Consider the following 23,232-nt stretch of genomic DNA (forward strand, 5'->3'; position numbering starts at 1 on the left):
TCCTGTCTAGTCTCAGCTCCATGCCCCCACCTCACACATCTGCAGCTGGAAGATCCTCCTCTCTCGCGCCATGTCCTCCGTCACGTTGTATCCCTCAGTCTTGATCAGGCCCAGCTGCCGACTCTTCTCCCTCCTCTCCTTCTCCAGTTTCCCACTGAGAGAGAGAGATAAGAGTTTGAGAGAAATGTATGGATACCCTTAATGAAAACAAATAGCGGTAGAAAATGTAGCAGGGCAGACAAAACAGCTGCTGAGGAGACCGGGGACAGCGCATGAGAAAGTGTGTGCATGTTTGTGAGAGAAAGAGATCTGGGTGGATTTACATGATACAGTCAGCAGGTATTTCCTCTCCTAATCTTTGCCCTGTTACACATCCTATTCCTGTAACACACTCCCTTTTTTGTGGAGGTGAAGCCACCTTCATATATTTTGAGCTTATATTAGCCAACATGCAATTTAGACCAATAGTGTAATGTCTGAGCTCAAATTTAGATTGGAAAGTGCCATGCCTCAGCAATTGAACATTATTGGATAAATACCACTCACACAAGTTTGGACACACCTACTCATTCCAGGGTTTTTCTTTATTTTTACTATTTTCTACATTGTAGAATAATAGTGAAGACATCAACTATGAAATAACACATGGAATCATGTAGAAACCAAAAAACTTAAACAAATCAAAATATATTTTATATTCTTCAAAGTAGCCACCCTTTGTCTTGACAGCTTTGCACACTTGGCATTCTCTCAACCAGCTTCATGAGGTAGTCACCTGGAATGTATTTCAATTAACAGGTGTGCCTTGTTCAAAGTAAATTTGTGGAATTTCTTTCCTTCTTAATGTGTTTGAGCATGCGTTTCAGTTGTGTTGTGACAAGGTAGGGGTGGGTATACAGAAGATTTTGGTAAAAGTCCGAATTATGGCAAGAACAGCTCAAACGAGCAAAGAGAAACAGTCCATCATTACTTTAGGATATGAAGGTCAGTCAATACAGAATTTCAAGAACTTTAAAAAAGTTTCTTCAAGTGAAGTGGCAAAAACCATCAAGCGCTATGATGAAACTGGCTCTCATGAGGACCGCCACAGGAAAGGAAGACCCAGAGTTACCTCTGCTGCAGAGGATAAGTTCATGAGAGTTACCAGCCTCAGAAATTGCAGCCCAAATAAATGCTTCACGGAGTTCAAGTAACAGACACATCTCAACATCAACAGTTCAGAGAATGCGTGAATCAGGCCTTCATGGCTTGCTTGGGCCAAGAAACACGAGCAATGGACATTAGACTGGTGGAAATCCGTCCTTTGGTCTGATGAGTGCAAATTTGAGATTTTTGGTTCCAGCCGCCATGTCTTTGTGAGACGCAGAGTAGGTGAACGGATGGTCTTCGCATGTGTGGTTCCCACTGTGAAAAATAGAGGTGGTGTTACTGTGTGGGGGTGCTTTGCTGGTGACACTGATTTATTTAGAATTCAAGGCACACTTAACCAGCATGGCTACCACAGCATTCCGCAGCGATAAACCATCCCATCTGTTTTTTGCTTAGGACTATCATTTGTTTTTCAACAGGACAATGACCCATCACACCTCCAGGCTGTGTAAGGGCTATTTGACCAAGAACAAGAGTGATGGAGTGCTGCATCAGATGACCTGGCCTCCACAATCACCCGACCTCAACCCAATTGAGATGGTTTGGGATGAGTTGGACCGCGGAGTGAAGGAAAAGCAGCCAACAAGTGCGCAGCGCCTCCCGGGTGGCGCAGTGGTCTAAGGCACTGCATCGCAGTGCTAGCTGTGCCACCAGAGATTCTGGGTTCGAGCCCAGGCTCTGTCGCAGCCGGCCGCGACCGGGAGGTCCATTGGGCGGCGCACAATTGGCCCAGCGTCGTCCGGATTAGGGAGGGTTTGTCTCATCGCGCACTAGCGACTCCTGCGTCGGGCCGGGAGCAGTGCACGCTGACATGGTCGCCAGGTGTACGGTGTTTCCTCCGACACATTGGTGCGGCTGTCTTCCGGGTTGGATGTGCATTGTGTCAAGAAGCAGTGCGGCTAGGTTGGGTTTCGGAGGACGCATGGCTCTCGACCTTCACCTCTCCTGAGTCCGTGCGGGAGTTGCAGCGATGAGACAAGACTGTAACTACTATGTATACCACGAAATTGGGGAGAAAAAAGGGTTAAAATAAATAAATAACAAGTGCTCAGCATATGTGGGAACTCCTTCAAGACTGTTGGGAAAGCATTCCTCATGAAGCTGGTTGAGAGATTGCCAAGATTGTGCAAAGCTGGCATCAAGCAATGGGTGGCTACTTTGAAGAATCTAAAATATATGTTGATTTGTTTAACACTTTTTGGTTACTACATGACTCCATGTTTTATTTCATAGTTTTGATGTCTTCACTACTATTCTACAATAATACAAATAAAGGAAAACCCTTGAATGAGTAGGTGTGTCCAAACTTTCTGACTGGTACTGTATATATCCTTCTGAGAGATGGACCACACAAAGAATAGGACTAAAATCCTTATAATCACTATCAACTTACACTTTGATGTCATAGTCCTTCCAGCTCTTCTCCAACTGTTTCTTCAGCTCCTAAAGAATATGAAAAAGATGGTGATGACCAGCTTGGCATCCGCTCCAGACAAATCAAATAAACATGGCCTCTAGTACAGGAACGGGCGGTGACCCGTTCCTGTAGGTTCATGCTCTACAACATTCGCAGAGTACGACCCTGCCTCACACAGGAAGCGGCGCAGGTCCTAATCCAGGCACTTGTCATCTCCCGTCTGGATTACTGCAACTCGCTGTTGGCTGGCCTCCCTGCCTGTGCCATTAAACCCCTACAACTCATCCAGAACGCCGCAGCCCGTCTGGTGTTCAACTTTCCCAAGTTCTCTCACGTCACCCCGCTCCTCCGCTCTCTCCACTGGCTTCCAGTTGAAGCTCGCATCCGCTACAAGACCATGGTGCTTGCCTACGGAGCTGTGAGGGGAACGGCACCTCCGTACCTTCAGGCTCTGATCAGGCCCTACACCCAAACAAAGGCACTGCGTTCATCCACCTCTGGCCTGCTCGCCTCCCTACCTCTGAGGAAGTACAGTTCCCGCTCAGCCCAGTCAAAACTGTTCGCTGCTCTGGCACCCCAATGGTGGAACAAACTCCCTCACGACGCCAGGTCAGCGGAGTCAATCACCACCTTCCGGAGACACCTGAAACCCCACCTCTTTAAGGAATACCTAGGATAGGATAAAGTAATCCTTCTAACCCCCCCCCCCCTTAAAAGAGTTAGATGCACTATTGTAAAGTGGTTGTTCCACTGGATATCATAAGGTGAATGCACCAATTTGTAAGTCGCTCTGGATAAGAGCGTCTGCTAAATGACTTAAATGTAAATGTAAATGTAGTCTACTATATATCATCTAAACTGTGGACATTCACAGGACACTGCACAGGAGGCCCCAGTCACTCCCCTTGTATAACGCTTCAACAAAAGGGGTTTTACAATAAGATCTACTGCCGGTGAATGACTCATTATGTAGGGCCAGGGGTTTTCCTGACCATGTGACCTGACCAGGTAAAACTCCAGGTCCTATTAGTAATAGTCTAAGCCTATTTAAAACAGTGGCCCAGTTTCTCCTGGTGGAGTCACATGGTCAGGAAAAACTCCCGACCATATTTACGTATGTTTTTTTTAATGGTACAGATACAAACAGACTGACATATTGAATGAAGAATCGCTCATCCGATGGGATGCAACAGTTTAAAAAGCTTTCACTAATTTGCGACACCCAACACAATATGAGTGTTGGTCATAAAATGGCACTAGACAGTAGTAAGTACACAGAGCTGATGTTTTACAGGGTTGTGGTTTACTCTTAGACGAGGTGCATCTCTAGCTGACTTTACAGACACAGACTGTGGGAGGCAGGGAGAGTTAGTGCACAGTAGGTTACACAGAAGACTTACAGTTTCGTACACTACAGTAGAGCTAATCGTAGGGTCGCAAAATTCCAGGAACTTTCCCCAAAATTCCCAGTTGGAAGATTCCTGGAATAAGGAGGGGATATGCAGGATACTCGGGAACCCTACCAACCGGGCTTTCTGGAAAACCAGGCAATATTGGGAAAGTTACTGGAATCTTACAACCCTAGTTACTCACCAGTCTGCTGTCTCTGAGCTCACTCTTCAGGACGTTCTCCAGGGGGAAGGAGATGATGTTGTTCAGGTTCTGGACCTGGAAGACAGAAACAACGAGTCACATAGCTACACAAACCCCCCCATTTTTGATTTACAATGATGAAATAACAAAAACCTGTATTGGTTCCTTTGGATCATATGTTGTTCCAGTTTTTTTATTGAGTCACATTTCAGGGGACGGCTTGCGGGATGGGACGGCTCCGGGTGCACCACAACGTACCAGAATTTGTACATGACCAAATCAAATGAGATTCAGATGGAATAAGTGCATTGCATACTGTATTCTGGTTACTTATGCCGAGATCCTTCCCGTCGCGCATCGAATTGGACTACGGATGAACGGTGCACATTTTAGGACATCCACAACACATGAATGTCCTAAAAGATATACGCCATACAGATAAAAGTTGTCGTAAAAAGTCTGTCAGTCCAGTCCTCCTCCACCTCTGCTCTTACAGGCCGATACATGATAACCTACCACCTGAACCCTAACCCAGGAACAAGGACATGTCCTAAAATGTACACCATACACATCAACACTCTGCTCTTTAAGGGGTGAAACATAATATAAACACCATCAACATGGCGCCCTGCAATCCCCTCCCTCACTCTTATCATGGTGCAGACTTGGCTCGGGACCAAAGCAGGGTGGTGACCTGCTGAATGATTAGCGCCACGGTCTATTTAGGTTTATTCTTGTTCTCTCACACAATTTTCTACCCCGTCCACTTCTGGCATCATAATACAGTACCTCTATAGGAGTAGAGAGTATTACTTTATTAATCCCAATTTGGGAAATTGTTTTATCACAGCATGCATCAATGACTTACAAGGGCAGGACACGCAACAATGACCAACACACGATAAAATAAAATAAAAACGATGCATATTAAAGACAAAGGCAACTGCACCATAGTATCCTGAAAATAGAGCGATTCAAATGCTGTTTTCTATCCTACTCTGGCGGAAAACAAGCAACCATTGTTTAATAGGAAGACCTCAAAACAGTTTATGAATTTATATAGAGGTCTGTGTCCATTTACGCTCCTCTTGCAAAACTACATTGAACAAAATAGAAAGGCAACATGTAAAGTGTCGGTCCCATGTTTCATGAGCTGAAATAAAAGATCTGTTGTTCCAAATGTTCGAAAGCTTATTTCTCTCCAATGTTGTGCACAAATGTATTTACGGCCATGTTCGTGAGCATTTCTCCCTTGCCAAGATAATCCATCCACCACGTGTGGCGTATCAAGAAGCTGATTAAACAGCGTGATCATTATACAGGTGCACCATGTGCTAGTGACAAAAGGCCACTAAAATGTGCCGTTGTGTCACAATGCCACAGATGTCTCAAGTTGAGGGATCGTGCAATTGGCATGCAGACTGCAGGAATGTCCACCAGAGCTGTTGCCAGAGAATTTAATGTTAATTTCTCTACCATAAGCTGCCTCCGTCGAATTTGGCAGTTCGTCCAACTGGCCACATGTAACCCCCCGCCCCCGCCCCCCAGCCCAGGACCACATCCGGCTTCTTCACCTGCTGGATCGTCTGAGATCAGCCACCCAGACAGCTGATGAAACTGTGGGTTTGCACAACCATTGAATTTCTGTCACAAACAGTCTCAGGGAAGCTTATCTGCGTGCTCGTTGTCCTCACCAAGGTCTTGACGTGATTGCAGTTCGGCGTCGTAACTGACTTCAGTGGGCAAATGCTCAACTTCTATGCCACTGGCACGCTGAAGTGTGCACTTCACGGATCAATACCGGTTTCAACTAGCAGACAGTGTTTATGACGTTGTGTGGGCAAGCGGTTTGCTGATGTCAATGTGTGCCCCATGGTGGCGGGGTTATGGTATGGGCAGGCATAAACTGAGGAAAATGAACACAATTGTATTTGATCAAATCTCAATTTGAATACACAGAAATACTGTGACGAGATCCTGAGGCCCATTGTCGTGCCATTCATCCACTGCCATCACCTCATGTTTCAGCATGATAATGCACAGCCCCATGTCGCAATGATCTGTACAGAATTCCTGGAAAATGTCCCATTTCTTCCATGGCCTGCATAATCACCAGACATGTCACCCAAAGAGTTTGTTTGGGAGAGCATGTTTGGGATGCTCTGGATTGACAGCGGGTTGCAGTTCCCGCCAATATCCAGCAAGTTTGCACAGTCATTGAAGAGGAGTGGTACAACATTCCGCAATCAACAGCCTGATCAACTCTATGTATCGTAAGAGTAGGGGTGTTAACCCCGATGTCCGGGGCTAAATTCCCATTCTGGCCTTCATATGGTCACCTAATCAAAATCCCAGGAACCTTCCCAAAATGCACAGGTTTTGTAGAAATCCCGGTTGGAAGAAGGAAATCTGGAAACCGCCAACCAATCTTTTAGCAAAATCTGGGACTTTTGGGAAGGTTACTAGATTTTTGCAACCCTAGTTCAGTGCCGAAAACATCTCCTGTACTGAAGCAGCTCTGTAGGTAAATAAAAAGACAACCATTTCCCCCTTCGGAGTTCACACTTGGGTTCACCTTGAGAGATTGATGCAAACTTGAACTTTTTAAAAGCTGTCTTTGTTTTGATTTCCTTCTGAGAATTTAAGAAATGGAAAGGCGGCCCTGTGTTCTGTGTAACAGTGAAACAACCCTCTTCAGAGCACGCACTCAAGACACACAGCCCCCCCCACACACACACACACAGCCCCCATCCCCCACACACACAGTTTACTGTAAAAGCCCCTAAAACAAGCAGTGGTAGTGTTTTGGATTAGTTTCCTCAGTTTCCTCAAGCACTTCCTCAAGGTCCTGAGGGGGACTTTGACAGCTGGGGGGGAGAAAGGAGGAGTTGCCTTGTCCACTCCCAACACACGGAGGTCTGGGATGAATTATAAATCGACTATCAGTAGGGGGGGTTCCAGTTCTCGGAGGGGCGAGGTGCTCTCCTGCAGCTGTTGTATCCCCCCCAACACAATGCATGCACACACACACACACGACTCACTACTTCAAGCATATGCACACACATACTGCTGCGACAAGAACGGGGTCTTTCCTCACCCCTCTCCCTAAACAGGGGCCCTTTGACCCTCCAGCTGTAACCACACTGCAACTCATTCAGAAATAACCCCTCTGACCACGCACGAGCGCAGGCACACGATTAATGAGCTCATGGCTTGGTTAAGTCACAGCTTAGGGATGGCGGTAGGACCACTCAGCACTATTCATGTGTAGAGCTGCAGACATGAAGTACTATATGTGTGTGATGGAGAAGATTTACATCAGAAATAGAATGAGTTCACATAACCAGACGGATTAGGACTATTCTACCCTGAGTGTACAAAACACCTGTTCTTTCCATGACACACTGACCAGGTGAATCCAGGTGAGAGCTAAGATCCCTTATTGATGTCACCTGTTAAATCCACTTCAAAATCAGTGTAGATGAAGGGGAGGAAACAGGTTAAAGGAGGATTTTTAAGCCTTGAGACATTGATTGTGTATGAATTGCCATTCAGACGGTGAATGGGCAAGACAAAATATTTAAGTGCCTTTGAACAGGGTACCAGGTGCACCGGTTTGGCTGTGTCAAGAACTACAACGCTGGTGGCTTGATGGGCTTTTCACGCTCAACAGTCAGTTTGTGTGTATCAAGAACAGTCCACCACACAAAGGAGTCAACATGGGCCAGCATCCGTGTGGAACGCTTTTGTACACTCAGTGCATATTTGTACATCTACCTTAGATCATTGATGGCGCTCAACTCCAAACGTTTACGGAATCACTGGCCACTTTATTAAAGTGACAAGTGTTCGATTATTAATGTTTACCTACTGCTTTACTGATCTCATATCTATATACTGTATTCTACTATACTTTAGTCAATACCACTCAGACATTGTTCGTCCTAATATTTAGTAATATTACTTTTAGATGAGTGTATTGTTAGATACTACTCCACTGTTGGAGCTCGGAACACAACCATTTCGCTACACCCCGCAATAACATCTGCTAAATATGTGTGTCACCAATGAAAATGTGATTTGACACCTTGTAGAGTCCATGCCCTGACGAATTGAGGCTGTTCTGAGGGCAAACGGGGGGTGCAACTCAATATTAGGAAGGTGTTCCTAATGTTTTGTACACTCAGTGTATATTTGTACATCTACCTTAGGCCATTGGCGCTCAACTTCAAATGTTTATGATCTGACTGAATACTGCATTGGTGTTAGCAACAGCCTATTGTCACCTCTAGCACCTCTCTTAAGACGTCACCCAGGGGTGTACTCACTAGGAACCAAACAGAACCAAACGGAAAAAACGGTGAGGTACATACCCGAATTTGTCCAATAGAAACTCCTGTTTTCGTTGTAACATGTTTTCCGTTTGGAATAATAGTTTTGCAACAGTGTCCAACTAATGAACACGGCCTAACTTAACCACATCTGTTCTGTCACCACCCACATCCAATAAAAAACAAATCAAATCTGTCTATTCTCAAAAGAACTGTTTCTTCTTAACTATACACTCCTCTTCCCCCTCTCAACACCATCACTACATCAACACCTATCACTCCAAACTCTGCAGCCATTGCCCCTCCCCCAGATACAAAAAGGTTATTCCCGCACCTCTCCCTACCCTATACACCCCACTCATTTCCTACCCCTTCCCCCAAAGTTTCTCTCATCCCTGTTTCCAAACTGCCTTACCTCTCCCAGACTCTTAGTCCAATCCCCTTATCCCCTAAAAATGTCTTCCCTCTATTACCACTCAAAACTCTTGACGTCTTGCACCTATTTCTTCTCTCCTCCACCTCCCAAAAGTCTTCCCTCAAACTTACACCCTATCCCTCCAAAGTCTCTCCCCTACTCTCACCAGGTTCTTGAAGAGTGCGGTGACCTCCCTGGTGAAGACAGCCAGGTTCAGGAACCCAGTGGACACCTCGTTGTTGTCCTGGGTCAGGTGACTGTTCCCCAGGTTCTCCAGCACGTCGATGTACTGCTCCTTGTTCTCTGCGTGACCTAGAACCACAAACACACACTTAAATTGTTGTTTCCATCAGCCATGACACCCACCATCTCAGATTGTTCGGAAATCTTTTCGGTAGTTAGAAACTGACACGATTAGCATTCCTGAAACTGATTTATTCGTTGTTTTTTTACCCCTTTTTCATCACAGCCAAATTGGTAGTTACAGTCTTGTTCCATCGCTGCAACTCCCGTACGGACTCGGGAGAGGCGAAGGTCAAGCCGTGCTTCCTCCGAAACACAACCCTGCCAAGCCGCACTACTTCTTGACACAATGCACGCTTAACCCGGAAGCCAGCCGCACCAATGTGTCAGATGAAACACCGTAAACCTGCCGGCCGTGTCAGAGTGCATGCGCCCAGCCCGCCAAAGTTGCTAGCGTGCGATGGGATAAGGACATCCCGGCCGGCCAAACCCTTCCCGAGTGGCGCAGCGGTCTAAGGCACTGCTGCTCAGTGCTAGAGGTGTCACTACAGACCCTGGTTCGATTCCAGGCTGTATCACAACCGGCCGTAATTGGGAGTCCCATAGGACGGCGCACAATTGGCCCAGTGTCAACCGGGTTAGGGTTTGGCCGGTGTAGGCCGTCATTGTAAATAAATACCCTTTGTTCTTAACTGACTCGCCTAGTTAAAGAAAAAGTTAAATAAATGTAAAATAAATAATAAAATCCAGACAACGCTGGGCCAGTTGTACGCACAACTCATGCCTCATGGGTCTCCCGGTCACGACACAGCCCGGTATCGCACCAGGATCTTTGGTAACGCAGCTAGCACCGCTGTGCCACTCAGGAGGCCCTGAAACTTTATTTTGTTTAAATGTAATTAGAGCTGAGAAATTCAGCTAATTGATTGCACCCAAATTGACCCCGTTCATTTTATAGGATTCACAAATTTAACAAATATAGTACCTAAAATCCAATTTGGACCATATTTCTTCCAAAGATTGAGTAAGACATGAGGATTCCAGTAAAATTGTCAACACTCTACAGCAATCCCACCCCAACAACCAGTATGCAGTATCGGTTCTCTATTTTTGACAAGTTGTATGGAGCTGCAGCTTGGAGTATTGCTTCTTCAACCCTAATGCATTAACTGTGGATCTGGATGTTTTTTCCCCCCGTTCAGAGAAATTAGACATTGCATTATTTACCATAAATACATTTTATCAATTTTGCTGGTCTCCGTTTATTAAAATGGATCACAATATTTTCTTTGCAACTTTGGGTAGAAAACCAATTGCTTTTGCTCATGATGAAAGTAAATTGTGGTCAAGCCAGTCCTCCATAAAAGCAATTCCTTCTCTTAGCAACCTAATGCTTCAACCCAAATCACCTTAAAATAGTCCAACAAAGTCCAGCAGTTCTTCGAGAGGGCTATCCGTATGGTGCAATTGTCATTTAAAGATTTTTCTACAAGCCCAAAACTTTGGATGGAGAAATGGGCCAGTGACTAAAAATGTAACTATCCTAATAAAATACAATTATGAACCATTGCAATCCAGTCGTATGATTTTCAATACAATTATTATAAAACATCTCTATTCGTAGAATGAAATTTACCATTAAACCCAACCCAAAAACATTGCAAAACACTGCTCTGTGTGTGTTTGGGTCCTTCCCCCACTCACTCACTGACAGTCATTCAATTAGCCATGTCAGAATTATTATTATTTTTATAAATGGTTAAGTTGGTCTAGTCAGCTATCAAGGCCAGAATTCCAACCAGGCATACAGGGCACATGCCCAGGGGCCCTGACCTCCAGGGTGCCCCCATTGATTGATTAGTCGCTCTCACTCGGATATATTAACATGGCATAAATCATGACAAAATGTGTAGAATTGCAGGAAATGTACATTTCTCTACTAGTCAAACTAAAACTGGAGAAAAATCCCCCCCCCTCATGGCAAAATGAGTAAAATTGTGGCTTTTTCTTGAAAAATGTTGCGCATTTCCTTCGGGTCACACGGCAAAATATGTAGAATTGCAGGAAATGTACATTTCTCTACACCGTCAAAAGGTTTAAGAAACCCTGGTCTAACTAATCCATACCCTTTAAGGGAATATAAATCACAGAGGGGCCATTTCCTGGACACGAATTAAAGGCCTTTGCAGACTGTATGATATTAGCCGTCATATGCCACGATTTTACTGCCCAAGACAACATTTCCACGTCGTAGGAAAAATCTTAGGTCGTAAATGATTGTCAGACGTCTTGGCTCTTTCAATGTGACAGGGTCTAGGTCTGCTGCTACGTGTGGTCATAGGCTCTGACAAAGTTGTCAGTGTCAGATTTTCTTTGCCTTTATCGTATAGCGTGGCTGGTGTTACAAGTCGACCCGGTAACTGACCAATAGTCACGCAGCTGGCACGGAGTAATGCACACAATTATGATTATTGTGACTAGCCAGATTAATACAATAGGTTAGATTTAAACATGTACATGCTGTGTAAGAAGAACAATTTCCTTAAATCGTGTTTAGGCTACATACATCGGAAATCAGGCTGATGGGATTATGATAAACGTACAAAAATCGGCAATCAATTAAACGTTCTACCTAAGCCACCATGTTATTTTGGGGAAACCTATTTAATTCTAAATTCAGGCATATAAAAAAGATTTAAAGTTTTTCCGAGCTCACTTCACTCACACATAAGCATCTGTGCTGGCACATGCACAGATCGAATACACCGCTGCAGTTGACGTAGCCTGTGTCAGTTGACGTAGCCTCTTAAGCCAAACGCAGAATGTCACTACAGAACTGAAGTAAATACTACAATCTGGCCAGGTTGATAAAGATTTTTAAATTTGTTAACAGCGTGACAATCATAAAAAAAGACTGAATACGACATACAATCTGCAGAGGCCTAATATTTTCTGTTTCTAATCAAACTATGTCAGAACAATCTGAGATAGTGTGTGTCGAAATCCTCTTTATTGCACTTTGAGATGGAATGACTCAAGGTTATCCTCTGTTATCCTCTGAAGTGCGTTTATACTCCTAGCTCACAAGAGGCTGTCTGCTATCGCTGTGCTCCAATTTCTGTAGTGTTCTTCACACTGCTTCCTTCCACAAAAATCTAGTCTCCTGATCTCACTTCGGTCCGAGAACTTTCACTATGGATTTAATTAAGAGCGCCAAGCTTCCACACAATTTAATAAAGTCTAATAAACCTACACCACCACAGTAAATCCATTATATATATTTTAGGCAGGTCAACAACAAGAAAACACATGATATGAAGGATATGTAGCCTATTTCAGAAGAACGGAATAGTATAAGTAGACCTTATATGGCCTAGCCAGATCAGAGCCTATGGCTGTGGGCTACGCTAGATTATCTTGTAATTCCCGTGGCATTACTTTATAGTAAGAAGGATAATTGAACATAGCTGAATAAAATAGAAACAATATATTTTTCCCAATTCTTTTAAATTACCTACACAAATAGCTAGCTAGAAAAAAAAGTGTTATTAACACGATAAAAATGTATTAAAAAGACTTAAAAGAAATACAAATAAAGTTGTCCCGTAGGCATCTACAGATGGAGCTAAGAGCTGTGTTGTCTGTCATTTCCCAGCAGCGTCAGTAAAAAAGGCAGGGCCTCAGGCGGCCTTAGCAGAGACACGTTGCCAAACTTTGAGCGGTATTGAGCGGTTAACAAAGAAAAAGGTCCTCCTATATGCTTCATTTACATGTATTTATGCAACTTTAGTTGTGATACAAATGTTAGGCTATATGTTTTGATTTCTAAAACATTCTAGGCTGCATGATGCGACTAATGATTTGAAAAAAGTAGCATGAAAGGAATTGCGATCTGCTCTGTTCCTTGCTGAAGGCTGCACACTTCACATTTTGACAAGCACAAGTTTCTCACCTGTCAAACTATTCGAAATTGAATATCGTCTTTACATATAGCCTATTAATGTGTGGAATTATTGTTATTTAAAAAAAAACAAATCAGTAGTCTCCACTTGAATAGCGAATGAAGGTTATGTGGGGTTACGTTTTAATTTGCCAGGTAGGCTACACGGGTTGTAAAGTGAATATCTGTGCCTAATTTTAAGAATTCAGCAATAAATATCGCAGCACGAAAAAGCTGGGATCCTCTTAAATAGTGGCTGTCGCTGTTTCTTGCCTTAGACTGCACACACTGAGCATCAATCACAAGTGACAATATTCTCACCCATCAGACTATTCTCAATTTAAATCGTGTGTCTTTACATACAGTTTATTTATTTCACCTTTATTTAACCAGGTAGGCTAGTTGAGAACAAGTTCTCATTTACAACTGCGACCTGGCCAAGATAAAGCAAAGCAGTCGACACATACAACAGAGTTACACATGGAATAAACAAACAGACTTTTCTACTGTATTATTGACTATATACAGTGTGTGCAAATGAGGTAGGAAAAGGTAGATAAGGCAATACATAGGCCATGGTGGCAAGGTAATTACAATATAGCAATTAAACACTGGAATGGTATTTGAATCAAATCAAATTTTATTTGTCACATACACATGGTTAGCAGATGTTAATGCGAGTGTAGCGAAATGCTTGTGCTTCTAGTTCCGACAATGCAGTAATAACCAACAAGTAATCTAACAACTCCACAACTACTACCTTATACACACACAAGTGTAAAGGGATAAAGAATATGTACATAAAGATATATGAATGAGTGATGGTACAGAACGGCATAGGCAAGATGCAGTAGATGGTATAGAGTACAGTATATACATATGAGATGAGTACTGTAGGGTATGTAAACATAAAGTGGCACAGTTTAAAGTGGCTAGTGATACATGTATTACATAAAGATGGCAAGATGCAGTAGATGATATAGAGTACAGTATATACATATACATATGAGATGAGTAATGTAGGGTATGTAAACATTATATTAAGTGGCATTGTTTAAAGTGGCTAGTGGTACATTTTTACATAATTTCCATCAATTCCCATTTTTAAAGTGGCTGGAGTTGAGTCAGTATGTTGGCAGCGGCCGCTAAATGTTAGTGGTGGCTGTTTAACAGTCTGATGGCCTTGAGATAGAAGCTGTTTTTCAGTCTCTCGGTCCCTGCTTTGATGCACCTGTACTGACTCCGCCTTCTGGATGATAGCGGGGTGAACAGGCAGTGGCTTGGGTGGTTGTTGTCCTTGATGATCTTTATGGCCTTCCTGTGACATCGGGTGGTGTAGGTGTCCTGGAGGGCAGGTAGTTTGCCCCCGGTGATGCGTTCTGCAGACCTCACTACCCTCTGGAGAGCCTTACGGTTGTGGGCGGAGCAGTTGCCGTACCAGGCGGTGATACAGCCCGACAGGATGCTCTCGATTGTGCATCTGTAGAAGTTTGTGAGTGCTTTTGGTGACAAGCCGAATTTCTTCAGCCTCCTGAGGTTGAAGAGGCGCTGCTGCGCCTTCTTCACAACGCTGTCTGTGTGGGTGGACCAATTCAGTTTGTCCGTGATGTGTACACCGAGTAACTTAAAACTTTCCACCTTCTCCACTACTGACCCGTCGATGTGGATAGGGGGGTGCTCCCTCTGCTGTTTCCTGAAGTCCACAATCATCTCCTTTGTTTTGTTGACGTTGAGTGTGAGGTTATTTTCCTGACACCACACTCCGAGGGCCCTCACCTCCTCCCTGTAGGCCGTCTCGTCGTTGTTGGTAATCAAGCCTACCACTGTAGTGTCATCCGCAAACTTGATGATTGAGTTGGAGGCGTGCATGGCCACGCAGTCGTGGGTGAACAGGGAGTACAGAAGAGGGCTCAGAACGCACCCTTGTGGGGCCCCAGTGTTGAGGATCAGCGGGGTGGAGATGTTGTTACCTACCCTCACCACCTGGGGGCGGCCCGTCAGGAAGTCCAGGACCCAGTTGCACAGGGCGGGGTCGAGACCCAGGGTCTCGAGCTTGATGACGAGTTGAGGGTACTATGGTGTTAAATGCTGAGCTGTAGTCGATGAACAGCATTCTCACATAGGTATTCCTCTTGTCCAGATGGGTTAGGGCAGTGTGCAGTGTGGTTGCGATTGCGTCGTCTGTGGACCTATTGGGTCGGTAAGCAAATTGGAGTGGGTCTAGGGTGTCCGGTAGGGTGGAGGTGATATGGTCCTTGACTAGTCTCTCAAAGCACTTCATGATGACGGAAGTGAGTGCTACGGGACGGTAGTCATTTAGCTCAGTTACCTTAGCTTTCTTGGGAACAGGAACAATGGTGGCCCTCTTGAAGCATGTGGGAACAGCAGACTGGGATAAGGATTGATTGAATATGTCCGTAAACACACCAGCCAGCTGGTCTGCGCATGCTCTGAGGACGCGGCTGGGAATGCCGTCTGGGCCTGCAGCCTTGCGAGGGTTAACACGTTTAAATGTTTTACTCACCTCGGCTGCAGTGAAGGAGAGCCCGCAGGTTTTGGTAGCGGGCTGTGTCAGTGGCACTGTATTGTCCTCAAAGCCAGCAAAAAAAGTTATTTAGCCTGTCTGGGAGCAAGACATCCTGGTCCGCGACGGGGCTGGTTTTCTTTTTGTAATCCGTGATTGACTGTAGACCCTGCCACATACCTCTTGTGTCTGAGCTGTTGAATTGCGACTCTATTTTGTCTCTGTACTGGGACTTAGCTTGTTTGATTGCCTTGCGGAGAGAATAGCTACACTGTTTGTATTCGGTCATGTTTCCGGTCACCTTGCCCTGGTTAAAAGCAGTGGTTCGCGCTTTCAGTTTCACGCGAATGCTGCCGTCAATCCACGGTTTCTGGTTTGGGAATGTTTTAATCGTTGCTGTGGGTACGACATCGTCAATGCACTTCCTAATGAACTCGCTCACCGAATCAGCATATTCGTCAATGTTGTTGTTGGACGCAATGCGGAACATATTCCAATCCGCGTGATCGAAGCAGTCTTGAAGCGTGGAATCAGATTGGTCGGACCAGCGTTGAACATTTGTGCAGAAGATGCATGTGCAAGTAGAGATACTGGGGTGCAAAAGAGCAAGATGCATTAATAAATACAGTATGGGGATGAGGTAGTTGGATGGGCTATTTACAGATGGGTTATGTACAGGTGCAGTGATCTGTGAGCTGCTCTGACAGCTGGTGCTTAAAGCTAGTGAGGGAGAGGAGTCTCCAGCTTTAGTGATTTTTTACATACAGTACCAGTCAAAAGATTGGACACACTTACTCATTCAAGGGTTTTTCTTTATTTTTACTATTTTCTAAATTGTAGAATAATAGTGACAACATCAAAACTATGAAATAACGCATATGGAATCATGTAGTAACCCAAAAAAAGTGTTAAACAAAGCAAGATATATTTTAGATTCTTCAAAGTAGCCATCCTTTGCTTTGATGACATATTTGCACACTCTTGGCATTCTCTCAACCAGCTTCACCTGGAATGCTTTTCCAACAGTCTTGAAGGAGTTCCCACATATGCTGAGAACTTGTTGAATGCTTTTCCTTCACTCCGCGGTCCAACTCATCCAAAACCATCTCAATTGGGTTGAGGTCGGGTGATTGTGGAGGCCAGGTCATCTGATGCAGCACTCCATCACTCTCCTTCTTAATCAAATAGCCCTTACACAGCCTGGAGGTATGTTGGGTCATTGTCCTGTTGAAAAACAAATGACAGTCCCACTAAACAAAAACCAGATGGGATGTCGTATCGCTACAGAACGCTGTGGTAGCCATGCTGGTTAAGTGTCCCTTGAATTCTAAATTAATCACTGACAGTGTCACCAGCAAATCACCTTCACACCGTCTCCTCTATGCCTCACGGTGTGAAACACACACACACCCCGCTAACTAGCTAGCCATTTCACATCGTCTACATCAGCCTAATCTCGGGAGTTGATAGGCTTGAAGTCATAAACAATGCTTGCAGCATTGCGAAGGGCTGCTGGAAAAGCGCACAAAAGTGCTGTTTGAATGAATGCTTACGAGCCTGCTGGTGCCTACCATCGCTCACTCAGACTGCTCTATCAAATCATAGACTTAATTATAACATAACACACAGAAATACGAGCCTTAGGTCATTAATATGGTTGAATCCGGAAACTATCATCTCGAAAACAAAACGTTTATTCCGTATTTCATCTAACGGGTGGCATCCATAAGTATAAATATTCCTGTTACATTGCACAACCTTCAATGTTATGTCATAATTACGTAAAATTCTGGCAAATTCATGTTAGCAGGCAATATTAACTAAATATGCAGGTTTAAAAATATATACTTGTGTATTGATTTTAAGAAAGGCATTGATGTTTATGGTTAGGTACACGTTGGAGCAACGACAGTCCTTTTTCGTGAATGCGCACCGCATCGATTATATGCAACGCAGGACACGCTAGATAAACTAGTAATATCATCAACCATGTGTAGTTAACTAGTGATTAGGATTGATTGATTGTTTTTTATAAAGATAAGTTTAATGCTAGCTAGCAACTTACCTTGGCTTCTTACTGCATTCGCGTAACAGGCAGGCTCCTCGTGGAGTGCAATGTAAGGCAGGTGGTTAGAGCGTTGGACTAGTTAACCGTAAGGTTGCAAGATTGAATCCCCAAGCTGACAAGGTAAAAATCTGTCGCCCCTGAACAAGACAGTTAACCCACCGTTCCTAGGCCGTCATTGAAAATAAGAATGTGTTCTTAACTGACTTGCCTCGTTAAATAAAGGTGAAAAAAAAAGAGCCAAAATCGGTGTCCAAAAATACCGATTTCCGATTGTTATGAAAAATTGAAATCGGCACTAATTAAAATCGGCCATTCCGATTAATCGGTCGACCTCTAGTGTGAGCCAAGGTCTGCGCGCTAACCACGGGTGTCTTCACAATATCAAACATCTAACAAGCAACAGAATGCTGACTAATGTCCCTGGGGAAGATAATTAATGACCTTTAAAACTCCAGCAAACCCATCTCTTCCCAACACACACAAACCACTGCATCCTGGCAAGAGCTGAGAGGAATAGGCCATTCTTGGTGGAGGGGGTAAAGGGGGATGAGAGAGGGAAAATAGATAGGAGAGAGGAGAGAAGAGACATTTCTTTTTAAAGGAAAGGATGGAGAGTCCGCCTAACCAACCACAAACTCAGCAAAAAAAGAAACTTCCCTTTTTCAGAACCCTGTCTTTCAAAGATAATTCGTAAAAATCCAAATAACTTCACAGATCTTCATTGTCAAGGGTTTAAACACCGTTCCCCATGCTTGTTCAATGAACCATAAACAATTAATGAACATGCACCTGTGGAACGGTCGTTAAGACACTAACAGCTTACAGACGGTAGGCAATTAAAGTCACAGTTATGAAAACGTAGGACACAGAGAGGCTGACTGAAAAAAAACACCAAAAGAAAGATGCCCAGGGTCCCTGCTCATCTGCGTGAACGTGCCTTAGACCATGCTGCAAGGAGGCATGAGGACTGCAGATGTGGCCAGGGCAATAAATTGCAATATCCGTACTGTGAGGCGGCTAAGACAGCACTACAGGGAGACAGGACAGACAGGTGATCGTCCTGGTAGTGGCAGACCACATGTAACAACACCTGCACAGGATTGGTACATCCGAACATCACACCTGCAGGATGGTAACAACAACTGCCCGAGTTACACCAGGAACGCACAATCCCTCCATCCGTGCTCAGACTGTCCGCAATAGGCTGAGAGAGGCTGGACTGAGGGCTTGTAGGCCTGTTGTAAGGCAGGTCCTCACCGGCAACAACGTTGCCTATGGGCACAAACCCACCGTCGCTGGACCAGACAGGACTGGCAAAAAGTGCTCTTCGCTGACGAGTCGCGGTTTTGTCTCACCAGGGGTGATGGTCGGATTCACCTTTATCGTTGAAGGAATGAGCGTTACACCGAGGCCTGTACTCTGGAGCGTGATCGATTTGGAGGTGGAGGGTCCGTTATGGTCTGTGGCGGTGTGTCACAGTATCATCAGACTGAGCTTGTTGTCATTGCAGGCAATTTCAACGCTGTGCGTTACAGGGAAGACATCCTCCTCCCTCATGTGATACCCTTCCTGCAGGCTCATCCTGACATGACCCTCCAGCATGACCACCAGACATACTGCTCGTTCTGTGCGTGATTTCCTGCATGACAGAAATGTCAGTGTTCTGCCATGGCCAGCGAAGAGCCCGGATCTCAATCCCATTAAGCACATCTGGGACCTGTTGGATCGGAGGGTGAGGGCTAGAGCCATTCCCCCCAGAAATGTCCGGGAACTTGCAGGTGCCTTGGTGGAAGAGTGGGGTAACATCTCACAGCAAGAACTGGCAAATCTGGTGCAGTCCATGAGGAGGAGATGCACTGCAGAACTTAATGCAGCTGGTGGTCACACCAGATACTGGCTGTTACTTTTGATTTTGACCTTTGTTCAGGGACACATTATTCCTTTTCTGTTAGTCACGTCTGTGGAACTTGTTCAGTTTATGTCTCAGTTGTTGAATCTTGTTATGTTCATACAAATATTTACAAATGTTAAGTTTGCTGAAAATAAACACAGTTGACAGTGAGAGAACGTTCATTTTTTTGCTGAGTTTATCAACACATCACACGTGAACATCATGGCTGATTGAGCGGTTCTGAATCAGCCGGCCACTAACAACGAAAAGGAAGAGGCCCCAAGTATAAATATAGTAAAGTACACACACTGAAGCAGTGGCATTCGAAGTCGGAAACTCTGGCATCTTTCTAGAGCTCCGACATTCAGATCTGAAGATCAAGTCATGACCTCGCGCCCCCCCCAGAGTTTCCAGTGGTCTGGAAAAAACACCATGACCATCAGATGCAGGTACCATCAGTCCAGTAAAATAAAAAAGCTATTTATTTGGAAATTATTTCAATTTATGCTCAGCCGTGCCTCGCAAGTGCTACACCAACTGATGTATTTCGTTATCAAAGCTCAAGTTTGAAATATTACATGGTCTGAGAAGAACAATATTGGCAGGCCAGGCATACAGTCAATATGCTGTGATAATGTATTAGGCCTACAGCACAAACCTCATTCCTACAGAACTGTTTTTATTAGGTTCATGTTTTTTTTTAATTAAGTGATGTTTGGAAAAAAATTCTGAGCGGTAGATCTTGGCTTGCTTTTTGACTGCGAAAGTCACTCAGAAAAGGTTGGTGACCACTGCACTAAAGGGTAAAAAAAAATGTTTTGAGCACAATTTCACACATTCAAAGAGTAAGGCCTTCAAGGAGTTGGTCCGATTGGAAGTTGTGATGTCGTCAGCCTCCAACCTTTGCTTGAGGAACAATAGAGGAGCCATAGAGAAAAGAGGAAAGTCCCACCCCCCACTTGTGCCATGTCATGACATACCTAGACCACCTACTGAGATGTGCCTTTGATTAAATAAATTAGGTGAAAATGAGACTGGAGTGCCACTTTAAGAGGGTGAGAGAAAGTGGGTGTTGAGAAGGGGGTGGGGGAGAATAGTGGGGTTGGGGTCTCAACTGCTGAACTGTAGGGGCTGACAAACATTTCCCAACTTTGGCTCACTCCGACTCACATCTGACAGTTAAACCCACAAAATGGAAACCAGACTATTTCAGAGTTTGGAAAAAGTTGAAAAACAAGTCACTTTTTATATTGCATCCAAGACTCATTTCGAAAAATCGAAACGCCATCCAAGTTGACTGATGATGCTGTTCAACATGTTAGCATTGTGAAACTGGTGAGTAAATTGTTTGTTCACATCAAAGTATGAAGCTAAGTTTCTTCAAAAAGGTGCCAGAATCTGACATAGAAGCTTGTACAGTATTCTTCATAGCTGGACTCAGACAATATCAGCATGCCAAACTGGTGGGTGACTTGATCATTCTAACCATCCTGCCAACAAAGCAACTATATTATAAGCCAAAGTGTGTGGTAGGTGGACAGTGGGCACACACACTCGTGTGCACACAAACACACACGGGGGCGCCCTACTTGACCTCTGGAGTCTGAACTAAACAGTGTCCGTCAAACAGCTAACATTGAGCCCATTGTCAAACACACACTGTCATTAGTCTCAGACCACAGGAGGCTGCTGATAATAATAGCTGGAATGGCACAAACGGAATGGCATCAAACACTTGGAAACCATGTGTCGGATGTAATTGTTAGCATTCCACAAATTCCGCTCCAGTTATAAGCACTAGCCCGTCCGCCCCAATTAAGGTGCCACCAACCTCCAGTGTCTCAGACAGACAGGCGTGGCTCAGCCAACACGTCCCATACAATCTCAGCCTCTGTTTCATCCACAAACACGCTAACCATAATGAGACCTCATCCCACACCCAAGTCTCGTATTAAAGCCTGCAGTTATGTTTTAATATGCATTGGGTGTTTGTAATACAGTGTGTGGCGAGGAGCCACTTACTGATTCCAGAGCTGTGGATAGCCTTGACCATCTTCTTCATCCTCTGTAAGGTGCTCTGGTCCATCTCCATTGACTGCAACACAGAGAGAGAAGAAGAGCGTTAATGAAACATACACCGAGTGTGAAAAACATTAAGAACACCTGCTCTTTCCATGACAGACTGACCAGGTGAAAGATATGATCCCTCATTAATGTCACTTGCTAAATCCACTTCAATCAGCGTAGATGAAGGGGAGGACAGGTTAAAGAAGGATTTTTAAAGCCTTGAGACAATTGAGACATGGATTGTGTATGTATTGCCATTCAGAGGGTGAATGGGCAAGACAAAATATTTAAGTGCCTTTGAACGGGGTATGGTAGTAGGTGCCAGGTGCACTGGTTTGTATCAAGAACTGCAACGCTCCTGGGTTTTTCCACACTCAACAGTTTCCTGTGTGTATCAAGAATAGTCCACAACCCAAAAAACATTCAGCCAACTTGACACAACTGTGGGAAGCATTGGAGTTAACATGGGCCAGCATCCCTGTGGAACGCTTTCGACACCTTCCATACCCAGATGAATTGAGGCTGTTCTAAGGGCCAAAGGGGGTGCAAGTCAATGTTTTGCACAGTGTATAGTGTCATATTGACTCCAGTCCATTAGTAGCAGAAGGTTTTAGGAAGACAAAGGATGATCCTTCCCTACGGGGTAAATCCTAACTTGAGATCTGTCGATGCATGCAAATCTGGCTTTAACATAGTTACATGCGCAGACAGATGTATTGATGTCAATGGGAGATCGGAGCAAAAATGGCAACATTACACCACAGACTTCAAGTTAGAATGTCACCTAGTAGAACTGACAAAGCAACAGTGAAAGAAATGTAACCTGTCGGACCGTCTATAGGAAAACCGCAATTCTTTGACTGTCTAGCAGCGGTCATGGTGACCCAGAAGTTCCCACGCCGTGACTAACTTTGCGTTAACAGGTGAATCAGTGGTTAATCCGTCTAGCACCACCACGCTTGTCATCATTGGGCTGATGATGTCTCTCATGCACCAACCACCGGCCTCGCCTGTCGTTTTTCAGGTTCACCGCCCTAACGTGCGTCAACATGTAACTTCACTCTACTGTGTTTGCTTAAGAACGGGGGTATTCAAATCTTACCCTACGAGGTCCAGAGTACTGCCGATTACCTGTTCTACCTGATCATTAATTACACCCACCTGGTGGCCCAGGTCTAAATCAGTCCCTGAGGGGGAAGAGTGGGGGGGAAAGCAGTTGAACTGGCTTCGAGTTACAAACTTGAATTTTAAAGAACCTAGCTAGCTACATGACACTCCTTTGGCACCAAAATAGTAGATATATTACAGCTAAAGTTAGTTACCCGGACCAGTCGTGGTTAGTGTTTATATAGCCTAACAACAGCCCTTCTCGTGTCTTATTTGTCTAATGAAAAAGTGCATGGGACTTTAAACATGTATGGAGAGACTTAGAAAATGGAGTAACTCCTCCCTTACTTTCCACTGTTTCAGTAGTAGGAGGAGGAGTCAGGGCAAGACTGTGGTCAAAGTGAAAAAGGAATGTCAAACTACTACACTTCAATGTCAAATCTGTTGACTTAAGTCTAAAAGGGTTAAGGTGATGGCTCCATTCCA

At 44.5% G+C, this 23,232-nt stretch overlaps 1 protein-coding gene across 3 annotated transcripts in view; it reads right to left on the reverse strand.

Moving 5' to 3' along the window:
* asap3 (ArfGAP with SH3 domain, ankyrin repeat and PH domain 3) overlaps nt 1–23,232 on the reverse strand; it is a 52,957-nt gene that overhangs the window by 26,466 nt on the left and 3,259 nt on the right. For all 3 annotated transcript variants that reach the window (XM_071327066.1, XM_071327067.1, XM_071327065.1), the window contains exons 2-6: nt 21,595–21,667; nt 9,073–9,218; nt 4,160–4,234; nt 2,543–2,592; nt 31–154 (exon numbers count right to left, since the gene is read on the reverse strand). In XM_071327066.1, the coding sequence (XP_071183167.1) occupies nt 31–154; nt 2,543–2,592; nt 4,160–4,234; nt 9,073–9,218; nt 21,595–21,667 (468 nt within the window). The remainder of the gene's footprint in view (nt 1–30; nt 155–2,542; nt 2,593–4,159; nt 4,235–9,072; nt 9,219–21,594; nt 21,668–23,232) is intronic.

Source organism: Salvelinus alpinus, chromosome 9 (assembly GCF_045679555.1).
Source record: "Salvelinus alpinus chromosome 9, SLU_Salpinus.1, whole genome shotgun sequence".
NCBI lineage: Eukaryota > Metazoa > Chordata > Actinopteri > Salmoniformes > Salmonidae > Salvelinus > Salvelinus alpinus.